General features: G+C 36.2%; 1 protein-coding gene across 16 annotated transcripts in view; it reads right to left on the reverse strand.

The window, feature by feature from the left end:
- Positions 1 to 25,285, reverse strand: part of PRKAA2 (protein kinase AMP-activated catalytic subunit alpha 2) — a 199,381-nt gene that overhangs the window by 126,890 nt on the left and 47,206 nt on the right. For 5 of the 16 annotated variants that reach the window (XR_014052803.1, XR_014052801.1, XR_014052804.1 and 2 more), the window contains 4 exons: positions 24,657 to 24,744; positions 23,048 to 23,272; positions 11,661 to 12,165; positions 9,628 to 9,754 (listed from right to left, as the gene is read on the reverse strand). Coding sequence is in view for 6 of the 16 variants with exons in the window: in XM_081486768.1 (XP_081342894.1) it covers positions 9,628 to 9,754; positions 11,661 to 12,165; positions 23,048 to 23,272; positions 24,657 to 24,744 (945 nt within the window). In the remaining 10 variants the exon portion in view is untranslated. Of the gene's footprint in view, positions 1 to 4,949; positions 8,377 to 9,627; positions 9,755 to 11,660; positions 12,166 to 23,047; positions 23,273 to 24,656; positions 24,745 to 25,285 lie in introns of those variants that run through there. The other 11 variants (XM_081486767.1, XM_081486764.1, XM_081486765.1 and 8 more) reach the window with 6 other exon arrangements.

Consider the following 25,285-nt stretch of genomic DNA (forward strand, 5'->3'; position numbering starts at 1 on the left):
GACCCTGACAACCAGAACAGTCAGCCAGTCAGAGATGTAGTGAAGAAGAGGCAGGAAATGTCTGAAGCATGAGCCCTCTGTTACTCACTTTGAGGATGAAAGGAGCCATGGACCAGGCAATGATACTGGTCTCTAGAAACTGCAAGTGATGCCCAGCGAAGAGCCAGAAGGGAAACGGGCCTGCAGTCCCATAGCAGCATGGAACTGAATTCACCATCAACTTGAGTAAGCCTTGAAACAGATTTTGCCCAGAGCTTCTCCCTACTGCTGCTGTGGTTGTCAGCCTGTGTTGACTTGATGCAGAAACACCCAGTTAAGCCCACCGAACTTCTGACTTACTTACAGAACTGTAAGATAATAAATTTGTGTTAAGTCACTAAGTTTACAGTAACTTCTTATGGCAGCAATAGGAAACTAATACAGTGGCTAAAGTTAGAAACTACAGTGTACGACAAGGAAGACAAAAGTGGACAAAGATGGTAGGCATCTCCATGGGATCAGAGGCAACCAAGTTCTACAACAGCTTTGTCAGCAACTATTAATTGACATGCAGAGTATCAATGAACAGAAACAAAAGAGCTTTCAAATTAACCAGAGACTTTAATTTGATTTTGTGAAAAAAGCTTGGAAGCAATCATTTCTCTTTTGTGTTTGTTACCTGTGAGCTTGTACAGTGCAAATATTAACTAGGGAGAACCTGTAACTATGAAATGCTGTGTAATTCAAGAGGACACCCATAGCACACAGTTGCTGGAAGACAGATCCTTCCGCTGATCATTTAACATTCACAAAAAATATATATATATAACAAAACTGAAATCTGCATCTATGGTTATTAAAACACAAAAGCACTGAGAGTCTGGTCTTTTTTTTTTCATTTCTTAAATGAATTATAAAACATGATCCCAATTTTAACAGTTAAAAAAATTATCTTACTAGATATGTAATCAAGTGCTTTGGTAGGTAAATATATCAGCCTATGGAATTTTTTTCCCAAAGATGTTCTTGAAATTTTTTTGAACACTATCCAATCTTGTATTTTCTTATGATTGTCATGGACACAACAACCTAATGGCTGTCAACTTTCAGTTTTGTTTGTTGCACTCCAAAGTCACTGTATGATATTTAATCATATATGATACAGAACACAAGCATTCTTCCTAAAACAAGATTAGTATGCTCAGAGTTCACAGTTCTATAACAATTTTACATTAAACACTCAAAACATTGTACAACCATAGATATTTGTGAGTAGTCTGGAGAGAAAGCTATAATTTGGTACGTTAAGGCATCTTCAGCCAACATATTAAGAAGTTCTGAATATCTCTTGCAACAAAAGACAAATTTAGTATTTGAATATTTGATATTTTCAAGAAATTTTAAAAGTCACTTAAAATAAGAATACCATCATTTGTGAAATTGTGGTCCTAAACATTTTTCTACTACATTCTTACCACATAACTTACCTAAAATCAAGATACTCATCCTATCAGTATCAAAGATATCTATTAAGAAAGGGATTTACGTTAAATAGGATGATAAACCCTGTATTTAAACAAGGGCCTCCAGTTTCTCACACACATCTGTGAGGTAGGTTATTACCCATATTTTATAGATGAAAACATTAAATGAGGTTAAATGATCTGCTGCTGCCACAGCAGCCAAACTGAGAATCAGATTCCAAATTAGATTTTGTTCTTTGCTCTGCATTCTTTCTTTCGCTTACAAACTTTTTAAAGGATTGAAATATAAAGACTGCTATTCATTGCTTTCATTTTAAAACCATGAGAAGGCAGCCAAACTTTTACCAAGGTGACTTAAAAAGGGAAGCGACATAAAACAGAAAGACACACATAGTGAACAATTTCTGACAATGACAGTGAGGTCTGGCCAAAGGAACCCAAAAACAAACAGGCAAAAGCAAACAATGTGACTGTGGAGGACAATTAAAAATGAGAGGAATTAGGGGAAAAACACAGCTTAAATAAGTTTTTAATTATTATTCCTACAATTTGAAAGAAGGCACAATTAATTAAGGTGTTTTGCTTTTTTTTTTTTAGTGGGATCTATTTCTCTTTTTAACCTTAGGAAACCATTACCTGTCTAGAAAAATGGTTTTTCTTTGTAACAAAATTTAAAAAGGACTTTTACTTGTGAAAAATGCAAGCTTAAATTAACAGCAAAAAATTAACTGTGCAGTTCTCCTTGGGTAGAATGTTCCTATTCCTTCCTTGAAATTATATATCAACACAAAGCAGCAAACCTTGAATTAAAAAATTCACATTGCATGAACCTTGTCAAAATTCTATATATGTTTAAAAGTGTTGTCATGCTAGAATATTCTATAAACACTTCACTTTTTCCTCCAAAGAGCTTTATATGCTATGATTTTCTTAATTGCACTTTTTCAAATGTAACTTAAATTTACCTACCCTGTTTGTCCAAATAAAATCATGAGCTACTTCCATAACATCTGAATTGCTTTATATATAAACAGTAGTTACAGAAAGTCACATATACAACCATGGCTGCAAACTGGCATTGCTGTGCAAGGCTGGCAGTAAACACTGACTCACAAAATTAATACAGTCCCACAGTCTGATCACTTCTAGACCCAGCCTGATTCTTATCAGGTTATGGCTGAAAAAGCTGAATTAAAACTTAATCTAGTCTACACTGTGGGTCCTGTTCTTCACGTTATTACTGTTCAGTGGTATCAAATGCATTATAATTGTACATGGAAAAGGCTGGTAAGGATGCCAGCAACTTGTGTAAATAAGGTATACTCTTAAAAGCTCAAACATAAATTACATTTCAAATTTCTGTAAGGTCTGGAAGAATCTGTATCAAGCTGATAATAGTTGGTAGTTTGTGAACAGAAATATACTCTATGAGAATAGTATCATCTAATATGCAGATGAAATGAAAAATTACCAATTTGTATATGAAATTTAGATAAGCCTAATTTAGATTAATAGTCAAAAATTATAATTTAAGATAGGAGTTGGGGCTGGTTTTACTTTTTTAAAAACCATTGTGCTGTAAGAATCACATAAATAAAGTTAAAGGAAGAATCAAGGCCTAAAAAGTTTCTTCAGTAGTTTTAAGCACACTCAATAACTTAGAAGTACTTAACAAAAATCAATATATAATCATAAATACATCTAGTTAGCACAATCAACTCATTCAAATAAACTAAAAAAAATATTAAGACTACTTCATGTCACTCTAAGACTTGAAAGCAATGCGTCTGTGTTTATTTTTATTACTTAGCTACTAAGATGTTTCAGTGATTCAGACTGTTTCCCCCAAGGGAAGGGGGCACATAAAGAACAGTGATCATCATTGAACATTATATGGCATTAAAGCTTGTGAAAAGCTTTCTGGTCCTGCTTTCGCATTTGGAAAATCATCAACACACAAGGTGATTGTAATGTATTAAATAAGTTAATAGATACGGAGGGTCTCTGGATCTAAAGTGACATGAAAGTCACCCAGTCGTGTCCAACTCTTTGCGACCCCATGGACTATACTATCCATGAAATTCTCCAGGCCAGAATACTGGAGTGGGTAGCCTTTCCCTTCTCCAGGGGATCTTCCCAATCCAGGGATCGAACCCAGGTCTCTTGCATTGCAGGCGGATTCTTTATCAGCTGAGCCACAATCACTGTTAAAATATATGGAACACTTCCATCACTCCAAATTTGTCATCTTTTGCTTTATGGCAAGTACACATACATGATATTAATATTTTAACATGTTTGGTTTTCTGGATGACTTTGCCATTTGTATTCCAGGGGGGCAGCTGTGTTTAGAAAAACATTCAGGTATGTATCTTCAAAACACCTCGCCAAGCAAATATAGATCATTCACATTAGTATACAATCTCTCAGCACGTAAAAAGTGAACGCTAATACAAATCATATGAAAAGACAGAGAAGAGACAGAATTTTAAAGCTCAAAGGTAACCTAGAGGTCTTTTAATCTATCCCTTCCACTTCAGAGGTTATAAAAATGAGGCCCAACACAGGATGTGACTTAGAAACAAATTGCACAGATCCCTCATCCAGAATTTTAGAGTCTCTGAGATCTATTATTTAAAAAAAAAAGTACATTCTCTGTTTAAAAAGTCACAAAGTGACAAAAGGATCAGGTAAAGAAACGCCAAACTGAAAACGTGGAGGTCTTTAAAAAAAAAAATAAAAACAGACAAAACTGTGAATATGTCTAGCATTTAGATACTTAGATTTCACAGTCATTAACAAGATTTTAAATTATTAATCAGTGAAGAGACAAAGATGCAGTGCCTATGGCAGGCAGATTCCAAGATCATTCAGTTTATAAAATCAAAGGTACATTGCTTAGATTAATTCAATAAAATGTACATTTTCAGAAAAATCCAAATAGTCAAAGATCTGTAACAGCTGTCAATGATTATTTTCTCAATTATATCTCATCTAATATAAAAATCAATTTGTATTCCCTGAGTACAAACTGGCTAGGGAATAAGAGAAAGCAAGCCCAGGATTATGTAACTGTCACAGGAAAACTATTTGCAGAAAGGAAAGGGGAGAACTGTCTGTACTACATATAGCCAATTGCCTGACATGGAATACTGTTACTTCCGAATAATTTAGGCTCCTGGATTCTCTTTACAGCTAGCAAGTATCAAGGAATGCAAACACCAGAGGTTACAAAAGTGTCTCAAAAGTCTGTTGATCAAAACAAAAGCCCAACTTGTAATAGCCTGCCTCCCACCTTACATATGTAATTTGGGATGTTGTTTGTTCCTTCATTGAAGAATAACTGGAATTAGATCTAAATTTGGTGTCTACTTATATAAAAGTGTTAAGAAAATGTTCACTGATTACACTTTCTGAAAGAAGGAATCAAAGCTACTGACTCAATACCCATTGAGCCAAAGCATTAGTCACTAGTCTCTTACACCATTTTTAGAAGTAATCTTATTTAAGGTTTATTCAGTTATCCATTCAACACAAAAAAGAATAAATTTTGCTCTCCACAAAATACCAAACCTGATTAAGACAATCAAAATGCTATGAAGTAAGTTGTAGACATGCAGAATTCCACTAACCCAGCATTCGCTCAAGATGAATATGTATACAGGTTAAAATAATTCTGATTTTGAATCAGATTCTCTCCAACAACGGGTAAGGGCAAATGAAATCTTAGTTTTATTTTTATCTACCTAATTATGGCAACCTGGTACAATAATTTTCTTAAAATCACAATTTCCGAATATGCTTTTTTCCCTAGGGGATAGTAAGTTTAAAACAATGTTTAAATTAATTTGGACAAAGCAGGATTAAACAAATTTAAATGATTTTCTTTTTCCACAGAAGGACTGGTCAAAGTCTTTAATGGTCACATCCTTTGTCATCTTCAAGCAGGAGAGTAACATGTTTCATTTATCAGACTTGCTCAGTGAAATCCCCTTTCTGCAGAGCAACTCACAGAACGCAGTTTCAGAAATGCTGTTCTAGAACCAATGATGGACTCCATTTCCATGATATAGCTAAGACTTTATCTGTAGCCTAATAACAGAGTTCTCCTACAAAATCATAACATGAAGAAAGTGTTCCTACCCCAGGTCTATCTACCACATACCACATCCACACTCACCCAGGTTACAAGACTGAAATATGGGAATTTAGCAACTGATTCTTTCCCTCGTCCTGCATGAGCAGCAAAGAGCCTCCTATGAAAATATTCTAGACCTATTATGCTGGACTGAGCCTCCTGTAATCTTCTCTCTGCAGACCAATGTGTTACAACATCTACATCCACAGAAGAGCTGTCCCTAGAAACTTCAGCACACAAGAACCCAAACTGTGACCCTTGGTTCTCTGAAAACTCGTAGCTCTTGAAATGTAGATATTCATAAATACTGGCAAGAATGAAAAAATAGTAATTTTTTAACTTTAAAAAATGATAACCATATAAAGCAATTTTAATGTTTCTAACATCTGATTCATTAAACTAAGGAAGTTAAAATGCCACTGAATTCCTTCCTACTGTTTTTCTGCCTTCAAAATTATTAGGGATTTTGTCATTAGGAGTAAGGAGTCAGATTAATTTATTTTGAAGGTCATCCCATTAACAGGCAAATATTATGAGATGGCCCTGTGTTTCCCAAAAGAGGTATTTATACATTTGTTGGGGCCAAAATTTTGCCAGATGTATATACACATCAAGATTAATGCAGCAGGTCTGCTTATCCCTATAAAAATATACACAAAAAAGCATATTTTGATGCCACTAGATGGCAATCTTTCAAAGGTTCAAATTTGTAAAACACCTAACTGCAACCCCACTCTCTTTCTCAAATTGGCAAACAAAGGATTCCTTGTATTTTGATATTAAGTCATCCTTAAAAGTTGTGTAATACCATTTTTTAAAGTTCTGCTAAACAATACTATGTGACACACTGCAAACTCCTGACTCAAAACTCTTTAAAGACAGACATACTTGTCTTTCCCAAACACAAGAGAAATTTGGTTTAACATTCTCATTTGCTTCTTGGTAGAAAACACATTATTTTTGGCAAAGAGAGAGAAACCTGTCAAGGAAGTGTTCACTTTTTGTTTTCAAGAGCTTAATCACTTAATCATTTCTAGGGTTAAGTCAGGTGAATGAGACTGTTAATTACAACATATTAAACAAGACGAATAAATACAAATTAGATAAATTACACATAATTTAAATATTAAATATTTTTTACTAAAACAATATAATCAATGGGCTATTATCTACCCTGCTTTATATAGGGTTTTTTTTTTTTAAAGCCTTAAAAAAACTTTCACAAAGCCAAAAAAAAGTTTGGTTTTCCTTTAAAAGCACTGGTATACAAATACATATACGTATATATGTAAACAACACATATATTTATCTGAGAGAATTTTTTTGAATGTTTAAGGCTTCCCTGCCCTAACAGGTTCAACAGTGAAGGTCACAAGCCTACCAAGCTTTGGAAGTACACAAAAGCCCTTAGGGCCAGAACAGTGTTTCAAATTGGATGGCTAGCAACCAAGATGTAGAACAAAGAAAGAGACCCAGAGAAGATTTCAAAAATAAGTCCATCAGCCACTAAGGATCAAACAATAAACAAAGACAAAGGTGATTAGGGAAGGTGAGGGAGTGGGGTGACTACAATAACAAACTTCTGGTGAGTAATTAGCATTACAGGATGAAAAAGGACAGGTACACACACACTCCTCACCACCACACACAGTAAGAGACCAAAGAGTTCTCTTGAAGGGACTGTTGACATTTTGCTTTGTTTCATTTAACTGTTTTATCATGCTTGCGGGAGTACAAAAATAAATACAGTGAAAAAGAACTTGAGAAAGGTAGATTTTGAAGGCATGTTGTAAAATGATACAAGTTTATGAAAAAAGACAAAAGTTGTAATTCCAGATGTTCCAGTACTGAGTAGAACCTTGAAGGCTCTTATATATGTTATTCAGGAAAATCTCAAGATAAAACCTCTGGTTGGTGATAGCTATTTTGAAGGAACCTGGAAATGACCATTACCTGTTTCAGGACCACAGCCCTTCTGTTGAACACTGGGCAATATCTGCAGAAACTGCTAGTAGAATTTGGTTCTAAAATTTGGGGGGAGTGGGCTGGCTCTTAAGATTTCAACATTTAAATACTATCTTACTAATATTTATGTTCTTTTTAAATCTTCTTATGCATAAATACAGCTTAAAGCCTGCTGAAATTTAGGAAGCAAACTTGATTTACCTACACTAAACAGTAAAGCAAGATGTTGCCAAACTACCTGTTGACTGAGATGGTTCACCAGTAAAGGTATATTAATAATCTGTAGTGAATCCACAATTTTAGGTTAACAATAATCTTCATCAGTGTTCACATATTAAAGATACTGCCTATGTGAATTTATAATAGGCAAAACAGAATTACAGATATCTACAGTAAATAAAATGTCAGACTTTTCCTTTTCAGTAAATTTCAATGGTACTGTGTCCCCTGGAGACAGTCACGGCTCTCAACCAGTACTTCAGAGTATGTGATATCTATAAGTAAAATAATAATTTAAAGAATATATCTGATTTTCACAGTGCAATAACAGAAAAAAACTAGGGAAAGATCATCAGCGGGCTAAAGTAGTAATCAGACTGGCACACATTTCAAAAAAATCCATGGTGTGACTGCCCAGGCGAGGTGAGACAGAGGATGACATGCTTCCGGTCAAGGAGCCCGTGAGAGAGCCAGAGAGTGAATGGCCCTCCGCAGTTACAGAATCCAAACTGGACCGTGGTCTGTGTAAGCCAGCAGCAGAACAGGACCGCTGAGGCGTTGAGGAACCAGACCTCTGCTCCACCACCTCATCTGAAATGGACCAAAGAAGAGCAATTTACATGAACAGTGTATTCGCCCCAGCCCTTCCTATGAAGGTACCTTATTCAGAATATTAAGTGAACACATCTGAGCTAGGGCATCCTGGGAGCCAATGTCATGTTGCAGTGTTTTAGGAGTAGGGGTGGCAAAAACTTTTCCCTCCCACAACTGTAAAGGACATCACTAACCAACTGTTAACACTGCTACACAGTCAAAATGTGATGACTAAATCCTTCTCAACATACTGTTTGACAGCAACCTTGAAGTCAAAGGTTCCTGATACCCTCTTATCTGAAGAAAGCACACCTTTGGAGGATTATTTTCTTGCAGTGTATCAACAACAACAAAATAATTAAGATAAAAACAAAAATTACAATCGCACTGATTCTTCAGAGCACACTGCAATTGCCGAAGGGGCAAAGGAAATCTTGTTAAAAATGCTGATTCCCAGTTTCCCAAGGACCCATCTCCAGAGATTCAGATTTGCTAGGTTTGGGAGAGTTCCCAAGAATCTGCATTTTAATAAGAACTCTGGGTAATTTTGATAAAGGTGTTCTAGGGACCATATAGACACAGCTATAGTTGATGGCAGTTTAAGAATACAGTTTAAACTGTTGAAAACAGCTTCCTTAACTCTGAACTCGGTTTTCCTCTGATTCCATCCAGCAGTAGACCCTTGGTTTAGTCTGCTCACATCCCACTTGGGACTCTGAGCAGAATAAGCACATTTGCTCAGCCAGGTATGACTCTCGACTCATACTAGATCCTTGGACATGACTACCTCCTCTGACTCCTTTGCCTCTTGGATGGCCATGGGCATAAAATCCAACCCAAATCCCAGGAGAGGCCTATCTGGACACCATGGCCACCCAAGATAAAAGAAGCTAATCGACAGGGAATTTTAGATATTATAATGCTTACTGATAAAATATGAAAGGAGAAGTGTGACAAAGAACCTAATTCAGCTCACTGTAGGTAAAAATTATTTCCTTATTTTCCTCCATAGTCAACACTTCAAATGATTTTTTTTTAAAACGAGGAAGCACGTCTCCAAAAGAAGTGCTAGATTAGAAATTTTCCTTATCTTCAATTCTTTTTGTTTCACTTACATTCTTAGTTAAATCTAGATTACTAAAAACCAGTATAGAAGACTACCCACCATGTCTTTGAGATGATTTAACATCTTGTCAACTAGTGCCAAGTTTTATCTTCTCAGAGCTCATGCTTGCATGGCTTCCTTACCATCAATGCTTTTAAAGTCCAAAAGATAGCTTCTATTGTCAACCAGGTACAGCTGTAAGCTCATTTTCACATAATTGCCAGTCACTGGATTTCTTCTTCTTACACGTAGATGGTATGCATTCACTACCTAAAATGAAAAATCTTCTTTATGGAAAAACATTCAAAATAAAAAACTATAAAATAATTTCCATTATTTTTATTGTAAAGAATAATATCTAAACAAATAATTGGAAGGGGTGGGGTAGAGAACAAACTTCTGAATGATTGTTTTTTATATTACATAGTTGTTTAGTATTTATTTAATCCCCACTAACAGTACTGTGTGGGAAACTGAAACCACTCCAGTATTCTTGCCTGGAGAATTCCATGGACAGAGGAGCCTGGCAGGCTACATGTAGTTCATGGGGTCGCAAAGAGTCGGACATGACTGACTGACTTTCACTTTCAACAGTACTGTATACAGCAATTAAAACTGAAAGGGAACTCAGAGACTCTTAAGAGTCTAGCCTTCTTTTCAGACTCGCCTCACTCTAAACCATATTTTGGTTGCCAACATATTTTGGTTTCCCTGTCTCAATTTGAATACCTTTAACTATGAATGTAGAACAGACAGAAAAAGGAAATATATAACATGTTAATGGTTTGAATCAGGCACTGTTAATAGCTACTGTCACAAAGTTTAAGTATCATAGTAATCTTGTGAGGAAGGCATTATTTGTCTTCTGAGGGTAATAAAACTGCAACTCAGATAAAGAAGATTCTAGTTTTCAAAATACCTTATCAAATTACTTCCAAAAATTTCTCAATAAGGACTTTTAAAGACACCAACATGTCTTTTTTAACTAACTAAATAAAACTGTTCAGAAAAGGGAGATCTTTCTTAAATGGTATTAAGGAAATATTATTGTTTATTCCCTCACTGCTCAGTTGGTAAAGAATCTGCCTGCGATGCAGGAGACCCCGGTTGGATTCCTGGGTCAGGAAGATCCCCTGGAGAAGGGATAGGCTACCCACTCCAGTCTTCTTGGACTTCCCTTGTGGCTCAGCTGGTAAAGAATCCACCTGCAATGTGGGAGACCTGGGTTTGATCCCTAGATTGGGAAGATCTCCTGGAGAAGGGAAAGGCTACCCACTCCAGTATTGTGGCCTGGAGAATTCCATGGACTGTGTAGTCCGTGGGGTCACAAGGATTCAGACATGACTGAGCAACTTTCACTTTCACTATTGTTTATTCATTCCATATATAAATAATGAAATAAAAACATGTCAAATGAATATTTACATGGTATGTTTGAACATGTTTTTCTTCCCTTAAAAGTACATTCACAGAACTCAAGAAAGGAACAAGAGTAAAAGATACCTGAATGTGAAAAACAGATCCCCCCCACATATAGTCAAATAGAATTGAAATGAATTTGAGTACTAATAAAAAACAAAGAAATACTAATAAAGCAAAATGTGGGATGAGAGTAACAAAAATATATCACAACTAAGGACTAAAAATACTAGCCAAATAAGAAATTTTCTCAACTTACAGAAAAGTATTTGTTTACTAAATAAACAGGCCCTGCTGGTATAATGTGTATCAACCACCTGCACTACAGCTACTGGCAAAAACAAACAAAAAAAACCTGCCATTAAAAAGACAGAGAAAGGTAAAAATACACTATCTTTGAAGACACATGACTTGTTACTGTTATGATGCCTGCTGAAACAGTGGACTATTTTCTCAAGAGATTTCAAGTTGATTACAACCATGTTTCTCAGCCAAGAATGCTATTCTCTAATTCAAAAATACATAGGTCCCCAACATCGACAGTTCTTCATCCTTACGAAGATTTGTTTTGTTTTGAATGCACATGGTACATTATTGGAAAGAATAGGATTTATCAGCCCATTTATTTATTGAGACCACTAAATTCATATCAAAACCAACTTTTTATTGATCTTAGTACTCAATTCAGCAGCTCAGATAGGCTTACTATACAGAAAATGGCTTCTACAAATGCTCTTCATATACTATAATTTCCTACCTTCCATTCAAAATCCAGCTGCTTCATAGCTCGGTAAACTTCAGCCATAATGTCATATGGTTTGCTTTGACTTCGGATCCCAAGATGCCACTTGGCTTTTTTCACAGCTAAAGATTTGGGCTTAGTTGTATTCAGTGCATCCAGTGGACATCGTGCTTTGGGGCTGTCTGCTATAAGAGGTGGCATCCTTTCCGGATGAGGTTTCAGGCCTGGGGGAATATGCATGGTACTATCATCCATAAAAGAACCAGTTGGGGGACTAGAGGCGAGGTAGAACTCACTGGCTTGGTTCATTATTCTCCGATTGTCAATGATAAGATGATAAGCCACTGCAAGCTGGTCTTGAGGGTCACCACTATATAAACTGTTCATTACTTCTGATTCTGTACACTCAAATTTTTCACACACTTCTTTCACAGCCTCATCATCAATGACGTTAGCATCATAGGAGGGGTCTTCAGGAAATAAGTAACTGGGCAAATCTTGTTTAAACCATTCATGCTCTCTAGGAAAGATACCACAATACACTATTGTAAGAACATGCTTTGGCAAGTCCCAAATAATTTAGACATGGGGCAATACAATATATCAGAATCAGAAAGACCTGGGTCTCTAGTCACTTACTAACTATGGGACCCTGAGTAAGTTCATCAACCCTTGCTCTAGAGTAACTATGATTATTCAGACTTGGGTATTTTGCTGACATTTTCACAAAAGGAAATAAAATAAGTCTGTCATTTCAAAGGAAACAACTGGCAGTATTTGGTTCCAGTGATGAAATTCAAGCTTTCAAGTAAAATGTTAGAATTCTGCTTATAACAGAATTCTATATACATATGTAGAATCCTATATAACAGAATAATTTATATCTGTTTCCATAAGTTTGACAGCTTCTCAATATTTAAGAGACTTTTCTACTTTTATAGTGCAGAGGATAATGACTATGATTTGATAGTATATAATGAAATGTGTTACCATTCTGAACACCAGGCTATCTCACTAACCCAATATTTTCCATATGACCAATGCAAGATGTTACATAATCATACATGGGCAGAAGCTCCACTCAAAATGCAAAACAGACCTGTGGATTTCAATGTAATAAAGTACAAAAGTTCACTGGTATGTTTTCCAATTTGATATTGCAATTAACATATTAAGCTTTGATTTAATACCAAAGAAAAATATTTGTAACTATCTGAAAGGTTATGAGAATGTTCCTCCCTTTTCCAACAATATCTGAGATCAGATATGTTTCCTAGACTTCAACTAATACAACATATTGCAATAGATGAATAAAGAAGTAGGTATGAAAACCTAGCTGCTGTCTCTGATCAAGAGGATTTGAAAAATGTAAAATAACGGTACTCTTTTCGTCATATTTTGTTTTGGAAAATAAGGTTATTTTCATAGGAGACATATTATTCAGAATAACATGTAGTAGGTTTACTATTATTTTTAAGTGAATTAATTATCTAAAAAAATTTTCACTTTTGATTTCTAATATGAAATTAATAAAAATAACCTGCATTTATAAAAAAAGACCCTTCAGAGTCCTCGATTTTAAGACTGGTTGGGGGGTAGTATTCAAACCAAAATATTTGAGAACCTTGTCTCCTAGATCTTATTTTCACACTATTCCAGGCCTTTACACATGATGTTTACTACTGACACCCTAGAATATCCCATCCCTAGAATATCCCATCCCTTTTCATTTAACTAACATATATTATTTCTTCAAGACCGTGTAACCATTGATACAGGGTAAACTGGGCACTTCCTAAGCTAAATTCAGATCAGTATATATTTTACCTGAATGCCTTCTACTGACTGATTAATTCATTTATGAATATTTACTAAGGACATACTATGGTAAAAATGCACACTCTTTCTCAGAGATTACATTCTAGTTGAAAATAGACTAAACAAATACTCTCAAAAATAAACACAGAATTACAAATACAAAAACCCTGTGATAAAAATTATGAGTGAAAAGCACAAGGTAAAATAAGAGTGCACAACTCAGAACGGGAGTTGAGTGCTTAAGGAAGCCACTCTCAGTAATATTTAAGCAGAAATCAGAATGATTAGAAGTCAGCTAAGCAGAGCTGGGGAATAGATACTCCCAGCAAAACAAACAATATATGCAAAGATTCTGAGGTTAAAAAAAAGCTTTCCTATGTTCAAGGAACTGAACTGAGGCCAGAATCATGAAATCATAATAAGTTACTGGTTGGAGTGGCAAAAGATATCAGGTTTTTCTGACAGCTGTAGGCTACAAAAATGGTTTTGGGACTGAACCTATGGTTGATGATAATAACAAAGATGTTAAAGAGGCAGAGGTGACATGATCTAATTTGCACTCTGTGAAGATCATTCTTCTTGTGATAAAGTAACTGAATTGAAAAGATAAAACTAATGATGCTGAGGAGGAGGAGGATGCTAGTGCAATAGTCCAAGTGAGAAATGATGGTGTGCCATGTCTTATGGATATATACAGAGGTGAAACTTCTACAGCTGCTAGTAAATGATACTATTATAACACCCATACTTTCTCACAGTTGTTACAGATTTTTATACTAAGCTCCTTGAAACAGGGACCATGCCTTATTCACCTACATTTCAGTAGCCAGTACAGAGCAAATGCTCGATAAATGCAGAACAATTAATAGACAAAGAAGTAAAAAAACAAATTCATTAAAGTATTTAATTGCTATATCATGACAATAATAAGCACCTAAATAACCATTTGGGCTTCCCAGGTGATGCCAGCGGTAAAGAACCTGCCTGCCAACGCAGGAGATATAAGAGATGCAGTTTCAATCCCTGGGTTGGGAAGATCCCCTGGAGAAGGATATGGCAACCTACTCCAGTGTTCTTGCTTGGAAAATCCCACGGACAGAGGAGCCTGACAGACTGCATGAGGTCACACAGAGTCAGACATGACTGAAGTGACTGAGCACCACTAGCGCAAATAAACATTTAGTAATAAAATGACCGGTAAGTACTAATTTTTTGAAAAGAAATATAGAAAAAATAAATTGCTACATATCTAGCATTTTTAAAACATCCAATTTTAAAATAGGGTAGAGAAACACTTTTGAATAAACTCCAAAAATTCATTCTTCTATTAAAGCAATGAGATTACTAGAGGAAACTGTCAATATTATCTTTTTTCACAACTCTGGAAATTAACCAAAGGCTTGTAATAATCTGAGGAGTATTTTTTAAAAAATGGTTGTGTCTCCGTAAGAACAGTGAGATATGTGACACTTTAAGTTACCCAATATCCATTTCCTCTTCCCCATTTCTATGGTGGCCTTGAAAACCAATAGCCTCACAATCATTTTAACCCCCAAAACCAGCACCTAGAACCACTGGGAGGCAAATGGGGAGAACAGGCTTAGATTTCTCCGAAAGTCCTATCCCCAGAGAACTGTCATTATTAGACAGGGCTGGCAGATCTCTGGAAACCTCTTCTGTCAAACCCTGTCTTCATCTGACCTGACTTAGAGTTCCATCTGCAAACAGCCTTTTGTCCAGAACACTTGTCAGAAACAACCAGTGGCAACTGTCTAACATCCCAGTTGCCAAAGCAGCAAAAAGAATTGGAGTAAACAAGAAGCTGATCAAAAACGATGAAAGGAAAATTTATGGACTAAGTTCCATAGGAGTCCTTAAAATACTCTTAAAATCCTAGAACTCACAAATGCAGGACTGTTGTTCATGCCCAAGAAAGCCCCTGATTTCTCATCACTGATTGACTCTGAGGCTCTAAGCTAGAAGGAATCAAGACTAATGCAGAGTTATGAACTTCTTATTAAAGTGCTGAAGACACACCCCAACATGGACACAGAATCCCTCAGCAAAGGCTGGGAGACTGATTAGATCAAGGCCTTTAAGGAAATCTTTCTCTAGCAGTTAGCTGACCATTAAGCTAACGAAGCAAAGACTTCAGTGGCCACCCTTGACAAAGAATACAGACTTAACAGATTTAGTTAAGTAAAATCACTAAGCAAATTAGAGCAACAACAGTGTACAATAATTACAAATTCCAGGCATCTATGCAAGAGAAATAAAAACATATGACCATTTAAAAACGTATACATAAATGTTCATGGCAACATTATATGAACCAAAATTAGAAACAACTCAAAAATCCACTAAGTGATAAATGGATAAACAAAATGCAGTTTATCTAAACAACGGAATATTTTTCAAGCAAAACATCAGTTAAGTACTGATATTCTACACCATTAAAGAACCTTGAAAACATGCTAAGTGAAAGAAGCCAGACTCAAAAGGCCACATGCTGTGATTCTATTTATATGAAATGTCCATAAGAGGCAAATCCATAAAGACAGAAAGTAGATTAGTGGTTGTCAGGGGCTGCAAGGAGGAGGAATGAGTACAGAGCTTTGAGGAATGAGAAAACTGTTCTGGGATAGAGAGTGGTGATGACTATACAACTTTGTGAATGTACTAAAAACCACTGAATCATACAATTTAAAGAAACAAATTTATGGTATGTGAATTATATCAATAAAATAAATGCTGAAAAAAACAACAGAAATAATCTAAATTTTCATTTCTAATTAATTCAGATAAAGAACCACAGTTCTTCATAATAAATAACAGTGCCAGTTAAAAAGCCACACTTTGAGATGCTGCTGCTGCTGCTGCTAAATCGCTTCAGTCGTGTCCGACTCTGTGCGACCCCATAGACGGCAGCCCACCAGGCTCTGCCGTCCCTGGGATTCTCCAGGCGAGAACACTGGAGTGGGTTGCCATTTCCTTCTCCAATGCATGAAAGTGAAAAGGGAAAGGGAAGTCGCTCAGTCATGTCCGACTCTTTGTGACCCCATGGACTGCAGCCTACCAGGCTCCTCCAACCATGGGATTTTCCAGGCAAGAGTACCAGAGTGGGGTGCCACTGCCTTCTCCATACTTTGGGATGGAGGGAGGATAAATTAGGTGATTGGGATTAACATATACACAGTACTATATATAAAATAGATAACCAACAAGAACCTACTGTGCAGCACAGGGAACTATACTCAATATTTTGAAGTAACCTATAAGGGAAAGAATCTGAAAAGGAAGATATATACATGTGTGCATGTGTATGTCTGTGTGTGTGTGTAACTGAGTCACTGTGCTATATACTTGAAAGTAACACAACATTGTAAACCAACTATATTTTTTTAAGTGATAATAAAGCAACCCTGAACATATTAAAAAAAAAAATCATACTTCCAGCTTTTAATTTTCAGGAGTCAATTTCTAAACCAGGTAAGTAGTAACCAGGATGTTTATGAAGGTTCACCTGAAACAAAATCAATTCATCTCAGATGGGTTACTACACAGCCTCCAGAAGCCGTCTTTCTGTCACTGCTGCCTAAAACCTGATTCTCATATAAGACTTAAAAGAGCTATAATGACTCCAATCAAACTGTATGAATTTCACAATGTGTGCAAACTGCTTTAAGTGCAGCTAAAAGGTCCTTATATATTCACTTTAGGACAGTATTAATGGCTAATATTATATGCTGGGCATTATTCTAAAAATTTGAATTATATTAGAATGAATATTTGTAGTTTCTAACATTCAACTGTGTTTAGACCTACAGTAATAGTAAATTCTTATGTTTTAACCTAAGACTATCCTCCAAACAAATCCACTATAAATGATGTAAGTAAAGCACAAAGAGGTAGGAAATATGCCAATAGCTAGTAAACAAAGAAATCAGAATTTGTGATTAGACAGTTGAACTTCAGATCTTTCATTTTAACCATAACAACATTAACAGCAATACTAAGCTTAAAGCACTTAAAGATGTGAGTTTCCTCAAGACAATGTGTCTTGCCTACCAACATTCCCAGCACTTAGCATAGGACCTTGAACAAAGCAGATGTTAAATAACTGTTAAGTAAATAAAAATGATTAAATGAACAAATAAATACAGATATATTTTCTAACCTCCAGTAGCCTACCATCTTAAGAGAAAAAAAGGATATGTACAAAAATAAAAGCATACCTTAGAGATATTGAGGGCTTGGTTCTAGAACACTGCAATAAAGTGAATATTGCAATAAAGCAAGCCACCAATATTTTGGTTTCCCACTGCATATAAAAATTATGTTTATAGTGGGGCTTATTTATAGGATAAGGCCAAAACTGATGTGTGATCTGGTAGGTGAAGGCTTAGGATTCCTTCCCTCAGTCCTCAGATTTAGGTAAGTCATTGGCCTTTTCTCTGACCAACATAGCACATATCAAGGTAGTTAAAACAGCATGCTTGAACATATATATAAAGTTCTTTTACCTGTAACTGTTTAAGCCAATGAAACCTTTCAAATTTTATTACTATGGGGCTTTTATGTAGCACTTTACTTTTTCATGTTGCTTATAGTTTTATTCCACTGAAATAAATGAATTTCATAAAAAATTATGCTTAGAGTATCTGTAGACTATTAAGTTTGCAAAAACATTATGCCCAAAAACAATGAACATATCTTAATTAAAAAACACTTTATTGCTAAAAAATGCTAACCATCATCATATAAGCTGAGGATTCCACAAACATTTAATTTGTGTAAAAAAAACAAAAAACACAGTATCTACACAGTGCAAAAAAAGTGAAGCACAATAAAACTAGGTATGCCTGTAACTATAAAAGAGAATGTCGTAGCATGACAGAAATATAACATTATCATGGTATGTTGGAGAAAGGATGGATGTCAGAGGACTGGTGTAGCAATATGGATGAGTTGCAGTAGCACAGGTTCTGAAATCAGGCAATTTCTGAGCCCTATTTTTGTAAAATGAGAATAATAATAGCTACCTATTAAGACTTGGAACTTCCCTAGTGGTCCAGTGGTTAAGGATCTGCCTTGCAATGCAGGGGACATGAGTTCAATCCTTGGTCCAGGGAACTAAGGTCCCACACACCACAGAGCAACTGAGCCCACACACAACTAGAAAACCCGAGCACCGCAACTACTGAGCCCTTGTGCTACAACTAGAGTAATTCTGCATGTCATGATGAAGAGCCCATGTGCCACAACTAAGATAGGAAGCAGCCAAAAAGAAAATCAATATATATATTTTTAAAAAAGGAAATACTGTAAGCATTTAAAATAAATGAGAGCTACCTATTAAGAATCAGTGCAAGAAAATATGTCAAGTATCTAGCAAAATGCTTGTTATATAAAATCATTCAATGAATTAGTAACTCTTTCTGTTGAACTGTGTTTTGTCAAATGAAGAATTTCCAAACATTAAAGACAGAAGATGAATTAATTTCAAAATGATGAAAACTATAAACTCATGTTATGACTGAAATTAAAAGACACTTGCTCCTCAGAAGAAAAGCTATGACCAACCTGGACAGCATATTAAAAAGCAGAGACATTACTTTGCTGACAATGGCCTGTCTAGTTAAAGCTATGGTTTTTCCAGTAGTCATGTATGGATGAGAGAGTTGGACCAGAAAGAAGGCTGAGAACCAAAGAATTGATGCTTTTGAACTGTGGTGTTGGAGAAGACTCTTGAGAGTCCCTTGTACTGCAAGGAGATCAAACCAGTCATTCCTAAAGGAAATAAGGCCTGAATATTCATTGGAAGGACAGATGCTGAAGCTGAAGCGCCAATATTTTGACCACCTGATGTGAAGAGCTGACTCATTAGAAAAGACCCTGATGCTAGGAAAGATTGAAGGCAGAAGAAAGGAACGACAGAGGACGAGAAGGTTGATGGTATCACTGACTTAATGGACATGAGTTTGTACAAGCTCCAGGAGATGGTGAAGGACAGGGACGCATGGCGTGCTGCAGTCCATGGGGTCACAAAGAGTCAGACATGACTGAGTGACTGAACAACAACAATTTTAAGTACTGAGATGGCTGCCACTCTTTTATACCACCCATATATGTGTAAACTGGAAGTGAGAAATAGATCTAACGGACTAGATCTGATAGACAGAATGCCTGATGAACTATGGATGGAGGTTCATGACATTGTACAGGAGACAGGAATCAAGACCATCCCCAAGAAAAGGAAATGCAAAACAGCAAAATGGCTGTCTGAGGAGGCCTTACAAATAGCTATGAAAAGAAGAGAAGCGAAAAGCAAAGGAGAAAAGGAAAGATATACCCATTTGAATGCAGAGTTCCAAAGAATAGCAAGGAGAGATAAGAAAGCCTTCCTCAGCGATCAATGCAAAGAAATAGAGGAGAACAATAGAATGGGAAAGAATAGAGATCTCTTCAAGAAAATTAGAAATACCAAGGGAACATTTCATGAAAAGATGGGCTCAATAAAGGACAGAAACGGTATGGACCTAACAGAAGCAGAAGATATTAAGAAGAGATGGCAAGAATACACAGAAGAACTGTACAAAAGATCTTCACGACCCAGATAAGCATGATGGTGTGATCACTCACACTCACCTAGAGCCAGACATCCTGGAATGTGAAGTCAAGTGGGCCTTAGGAAGCATCACTACAAACAAAGCTAGTGGAGGTGATGGAATTCCAGTTGAGCTATTTCAAATCCTCAAAGATGATGCTGTGAAAGTGCTGCACTCAATATGCCAGCAAATTTGGAAAACCCAGCAGTGGCCACAGGACTGGAAACGGTCAGTTTTCATTCCAATCCCTAAGACAGGCAATGCCAAAGAATGCTCAAACTACTGCACAATTGCACTCATCTCACACACTAGTAAAGTAATGCTCAAGATTCTCCAAGCCAGGCTTCAGCAATACGTGAACCGTGAACTTCCAGATGTTCAAGCTGGTTTTAGAAAAGGCAGAGGAACCAGAGATCAAACTGCCAATATCCGCTGGATCATCGAAAAAGAAAGAGAGTTCCAGAAAAACATCTATTTCTGCTTTATTGACTATGCCAAAGCCTTTCACTGTGTGGATTACAATAAACTGTGGAAAATTCTGAAGGAGACGGGAATACCAGACCACCTGACCTGCCTCTTGTGAAACCTGTATGCATGTCAGGAAGCAACAGTTAGAACTGGACAGGGAACAACAGACTGGTTCCAAATAGGAAAAGGAGTATGTCAAGGCTGTATATTGTCATCATGCTTATTTAACTTCTATGCAGAGTACATCATGAGAAACGCTGGGCTGGATGAAGCACAAGCTGGAATCAAGATTGCCGGGAGAAATATCAACAACCTCAGATACGCAGATGACACCACCCTTATGGCAGAACGAATAACTAAAGAGCCTCTTGATGAGAGTGAAAGAGGAGAGTGAAAAATTTGGCTTAAAGCTCAACATTCAGAAAACTAAGATCATGGCATCCGGTCCCATCACTTCATGGCAAATAGATGGGGAAACAGTGGAACCAGTGGCAGACTATTTTTTGGGGCTCCAAAATCACTGCAGACGGTGACTGAAGCCATGAAATTAAAAGATGCTTACTCCTTGGAAGGAAAGTTATGACCAGCCTAGACAGCATATTAAAAAGCAGAGACATTACTTTGTCAACAAAGGTCCATCTAGTCAAGGCTATGGCTTTTCCAGTGGTCATGTATCGATGTGAGAGTAGGACTGTGAAGAAAGCTGAGCGCCAAAGAATTGATGCTTTTGAACTGTGGTGTTGGAGAAGACTCTGGAGAGTCCCTTGGACTGCAAGGAGATCCAACCAGTCCATCCTAAAGGACATCAGTCCTGGGTGTTCGTTGGAAGGATTGATGTTGAAGCTGAAACTCCAATACTTTGGCCACCTGATGCGAAGAGCTGACTCATCTGAAAAGACCCTGATGCTGGGAAAGATTGAGGGCAGAGGCGAAGGGGACAGCAGAGGATGAGATGGCTGGATGGCATCACTGACTCAATGGACATGGGTTTGGATAGACTCCGGGAGTTGGTGATGGACAGGGAGGCCTGGCGTGCTGTGGTTCATGGGGTCACAAAGTGTCAGACATGACTGAGCGACTGAACTGAACTGAACTGAAGTAGGGTTTTATTTACATTGTTCTTCTAAAGCTTGTGACTATACAGGTACCTGTTTAATATAACAGAATCAGTGCTTTTATTACTCTAAGTATATGTGCTGATGTGAACAGGTGCAAGTATATATACATATTAGCATATTTAATGCTCTAAGGAAAAGCCAACTAAGTGACCTATTTACTCTAAAGAACTATGAACACAAAAGAGTTTCCCCACTAAGTTGTTCATTTCCATTCCAAAACTAAATATGGTACTAATTTACAATTTTACATTTTTATGTATGAGGCCTGGAACACTAACAGAGGCTGAGGGAAGAAGACACAAATGCAACAGGAATGCAAAAGAGATCAACAGCAGTCACACAAACAACTACCTCAGCCATCATTTAAATATTTCAAGAGTCATAGTCTGACTTATGAAGACAAGGCAGAGTATTCAGGAAAGATGTTAAAAGAATGCGTTTGCAAATAAATACCTGATGAAATGTTAGGTAAGAACAAAAAAACCCTCTAAGAAATATGACTGATAAATAAAACACAGAGGGCGATGAATCATCCTGACTTGTGTGTGCTATATAAAGGTCATATTCACAGTCACACCAGCAACTGCAGTTTCCAAAGTTTCTCACATAACAAGTAATCCTTCACAGCAAACCCACTAGTGGCTATTTTTGGATTCAAAATCTTAGCAAAACTCTTTATGGTTTATTTCATCAACTCTATGTAAAATATATAACTCTCACCCTGTTTATTTCCATTTGAAACGTATTCAAATACTTTATGAATGTTTACTGTATTTCTAGGCCTTCTAGCACTGTATATACAAAGGTGCTAAGACACTCTCTCTACCCTTTTATAGTTACAAGAGGGGAGAAAGATACACTGAAAACAGTTAGATACAAAATGAGAATGAAAGCATGAACAAAGTGTGGAAATCACAGACATGCAAGCAACTGGCAATGCCCAAGAGAATCAGAAGTGATTTCACAAGGAAGGTGATAAGTGAGAAGAATTTTAAAGGATGAATGGAAATCTTTCAGGTTCAAAAGGACAGAAAAGGTATTAGAGGCAAAGGAATAATATAAACAAAGGCATGAAGACATAAAATATGCATCATATTTGAGGAACAAGGAAAAGTTCACTGTGGCTGGAGCTCTGGTACAAGGGGTAAGAGCAGGAAGAAGTAAGCATAGCCTTACTATGACAGGCCTTGTATGCTTTGCTACTTTAACTGAAAAGTTTGGGACACAATCTGAAATAATTAAAAATTGAATGACTGGGCCAGGTTTATATAGTAAGGAAAGTAAAATTTGTATAAAGTATTACAGTGCCTAACATAAAGCAAACATGCAGTTAGTGGTACTAATATTAATACTAGAATATGTACTTAATAGTCACAAAAAGAATATTCACCTTATGTCTTTGATAGTTGCTCGTTTCAGGGGATCAACCTGCAGCATATGCATCAGGAGAGTGGCAACAGAACGATTGAGATATTCTGGGATGTAAAAAACACCCCCTCGGATCTTCTTAAACAGTGTAGGCACATGCTCATCATCAAACGGGAGGGTGCCACAAAGAAGAGCATACAAAATAACACCGCAGCTCCAGATATCAACTTCAGGACCTGCATACAGCCTAGGGGGGGATGACAACACAAAACCGAAATGCAAGTGTCACTTCTCAACTGCGTGTACCCTACTTCTTCTCTGTGTACCTGTATATACAGGAGAGACTCCAAATATATTGCTTTCCAAGGTCTTTAATGAAATCCATGGCCACTCCCCAACACTCAATGGTTGTTCCCCAGAAAGAACAATTGGTCGAACCCATTGCTATTCAAATTTCCCAAAGGAAAATAGTATTTATGTGTACTTGACACAAACTAAACTGAACTTACTAATTAAAAAGTATAAAACTTTCTATGGTTGATTTTTGATAGAAACATCAAAGTAGACGACCATAAACTTAGAAAAGCAATACTATATAGTGTATAGGCTAAATCTTCTTACACAAAGCAATTAAAAGGCAAGAAAATGCATAAAAATAGAATGTTTATGCCTGACACACCTATTTTAAAGAATATTTGAAATAGTAAAGTACCTAACTGGTTCTATAGCAATCTCTTTCATGGTATTCAGGCTATATCACATTATCCTGCATACCTCCTACTTTCATTCAAATCACCTGGTAGCTCATGGGGCTGAGATGACCTTTATCCAGAAAACCTATGCCTAGAATGTTGTTTCTTTTCTCTCTCACCTTTCTACAGTGTTAAAATTCCCAAGGGCACATTACCAAACTCAAACCTGAGCCTCAGGTAATAGAGTAAATCTCTACAATTCCAATTAAAACAGTATAACTCATTTCAATAAAAATCACTATCCAATGTTTACAGTGTTTGCTATGTAGCCCAAGCTCCTATATATGCAGTAATAACTGTTTTATATTTTCTCTCAGAGAATTCTATTAATTTAAGATCAGACACTGGTCACCAAAGAAGACTTGAGTTTATCACTGCCATCTGTATAAACATTTAAAAAATGTATCAATGAGTAAGCTACATGAATAATTACAGTCTTCTCTTGTGCAGTTTGCTTTCATGAAATGACAATAACGTCTCCCCTCAAAACCTCATTCTTCCAAAGACAACATAAAAATACTCTGCATGCTTTATAAGAGTATATAAAGTATGATTAAAAGACTGTGTCTGATAAGTAAATAATGACACTAGCAAATGCTTGCTTTCCTAGCTGCAATTGCCTAAAATGAAAAAAAAAAGTCATGATTTTTTTTTCAATTTTAATGGAAAAACTACTTCAATACATTCAGAACAAAATCAAAATTAAATGTTTTAAAAATTGTTTAATGTAACTCTTCTGTCTTCAATGACAGAAAAATTAAAGGCACAATGTGCTTCTATTAAAAACCTTATCTTCCAAAGAGAATATATTAAAGTTAAATGTAATCAGAATGAACAAACATTACGAAAAGCTTACTCTTCACTGATATACTATATTACCTGCCTGAGATGACTTCAGGTGCTGCATAATTTGGGGATCCGCAGCTAGTTCGAAGAAATTCACCATCTGACATCATGTTAGATAATCCTAAAAATAAGAGTAGTATGTTTAGCTAGTGCTAGATATGCTTAAAGTAAATATAGATAAATGCAAAAGGAATAACATCAAGTCTGTATATACATCAAGTCATGTTATACATGACAAAAAAAGCTAAAGCACATCACACATAAGACTGAAATTCCTTTCCTAAATAAGAATGTTGATTCACTTCACAAATATGAGGTTATTCTAAATTATGCATACTTTTTCAAACATAAAAGCATCAAAATATTACTTACCCATTTCTCCAAGAGAAAGAAAACAGAGATTACTATTACTTTTTTATACTCTGCTTTCATAGGCCTTTTTAAAAAAATCGCTAGGTAGAAATCAGATAGGCTCCAATTTATAAAGATTATGTTCCAAAAGTTTTTAATTTGGAAGGCTTTAATTCAACATAAAAAAATATTCTATTGAACCAAAATCTAGTTGAACTATAGCACTAAAAGAGGTTTATGATTTAGAGAAGAAAGAGAAATAGGAAAAGAAATCTCCTGACTTTTAGATTAAAGACAAGGTACAGACAAAA

The sequence above is a fragment of the Giraffa tippelskirchi genome, chromosome 5 (genome assembly GCF_054371585.1).
Source record: "Giraffa tippelskirchi isolate mGirTip1 chromosome 5, T2T-mGirTip1v1.2.pri, whole genome shotgun sequence".
Lineage (NCBI taxonomy): Eukaryota > Metazoa > Chordata > Mammalia > Artiodactyla > Giraffidae > Giraffa > Giraffa tippelskirchi.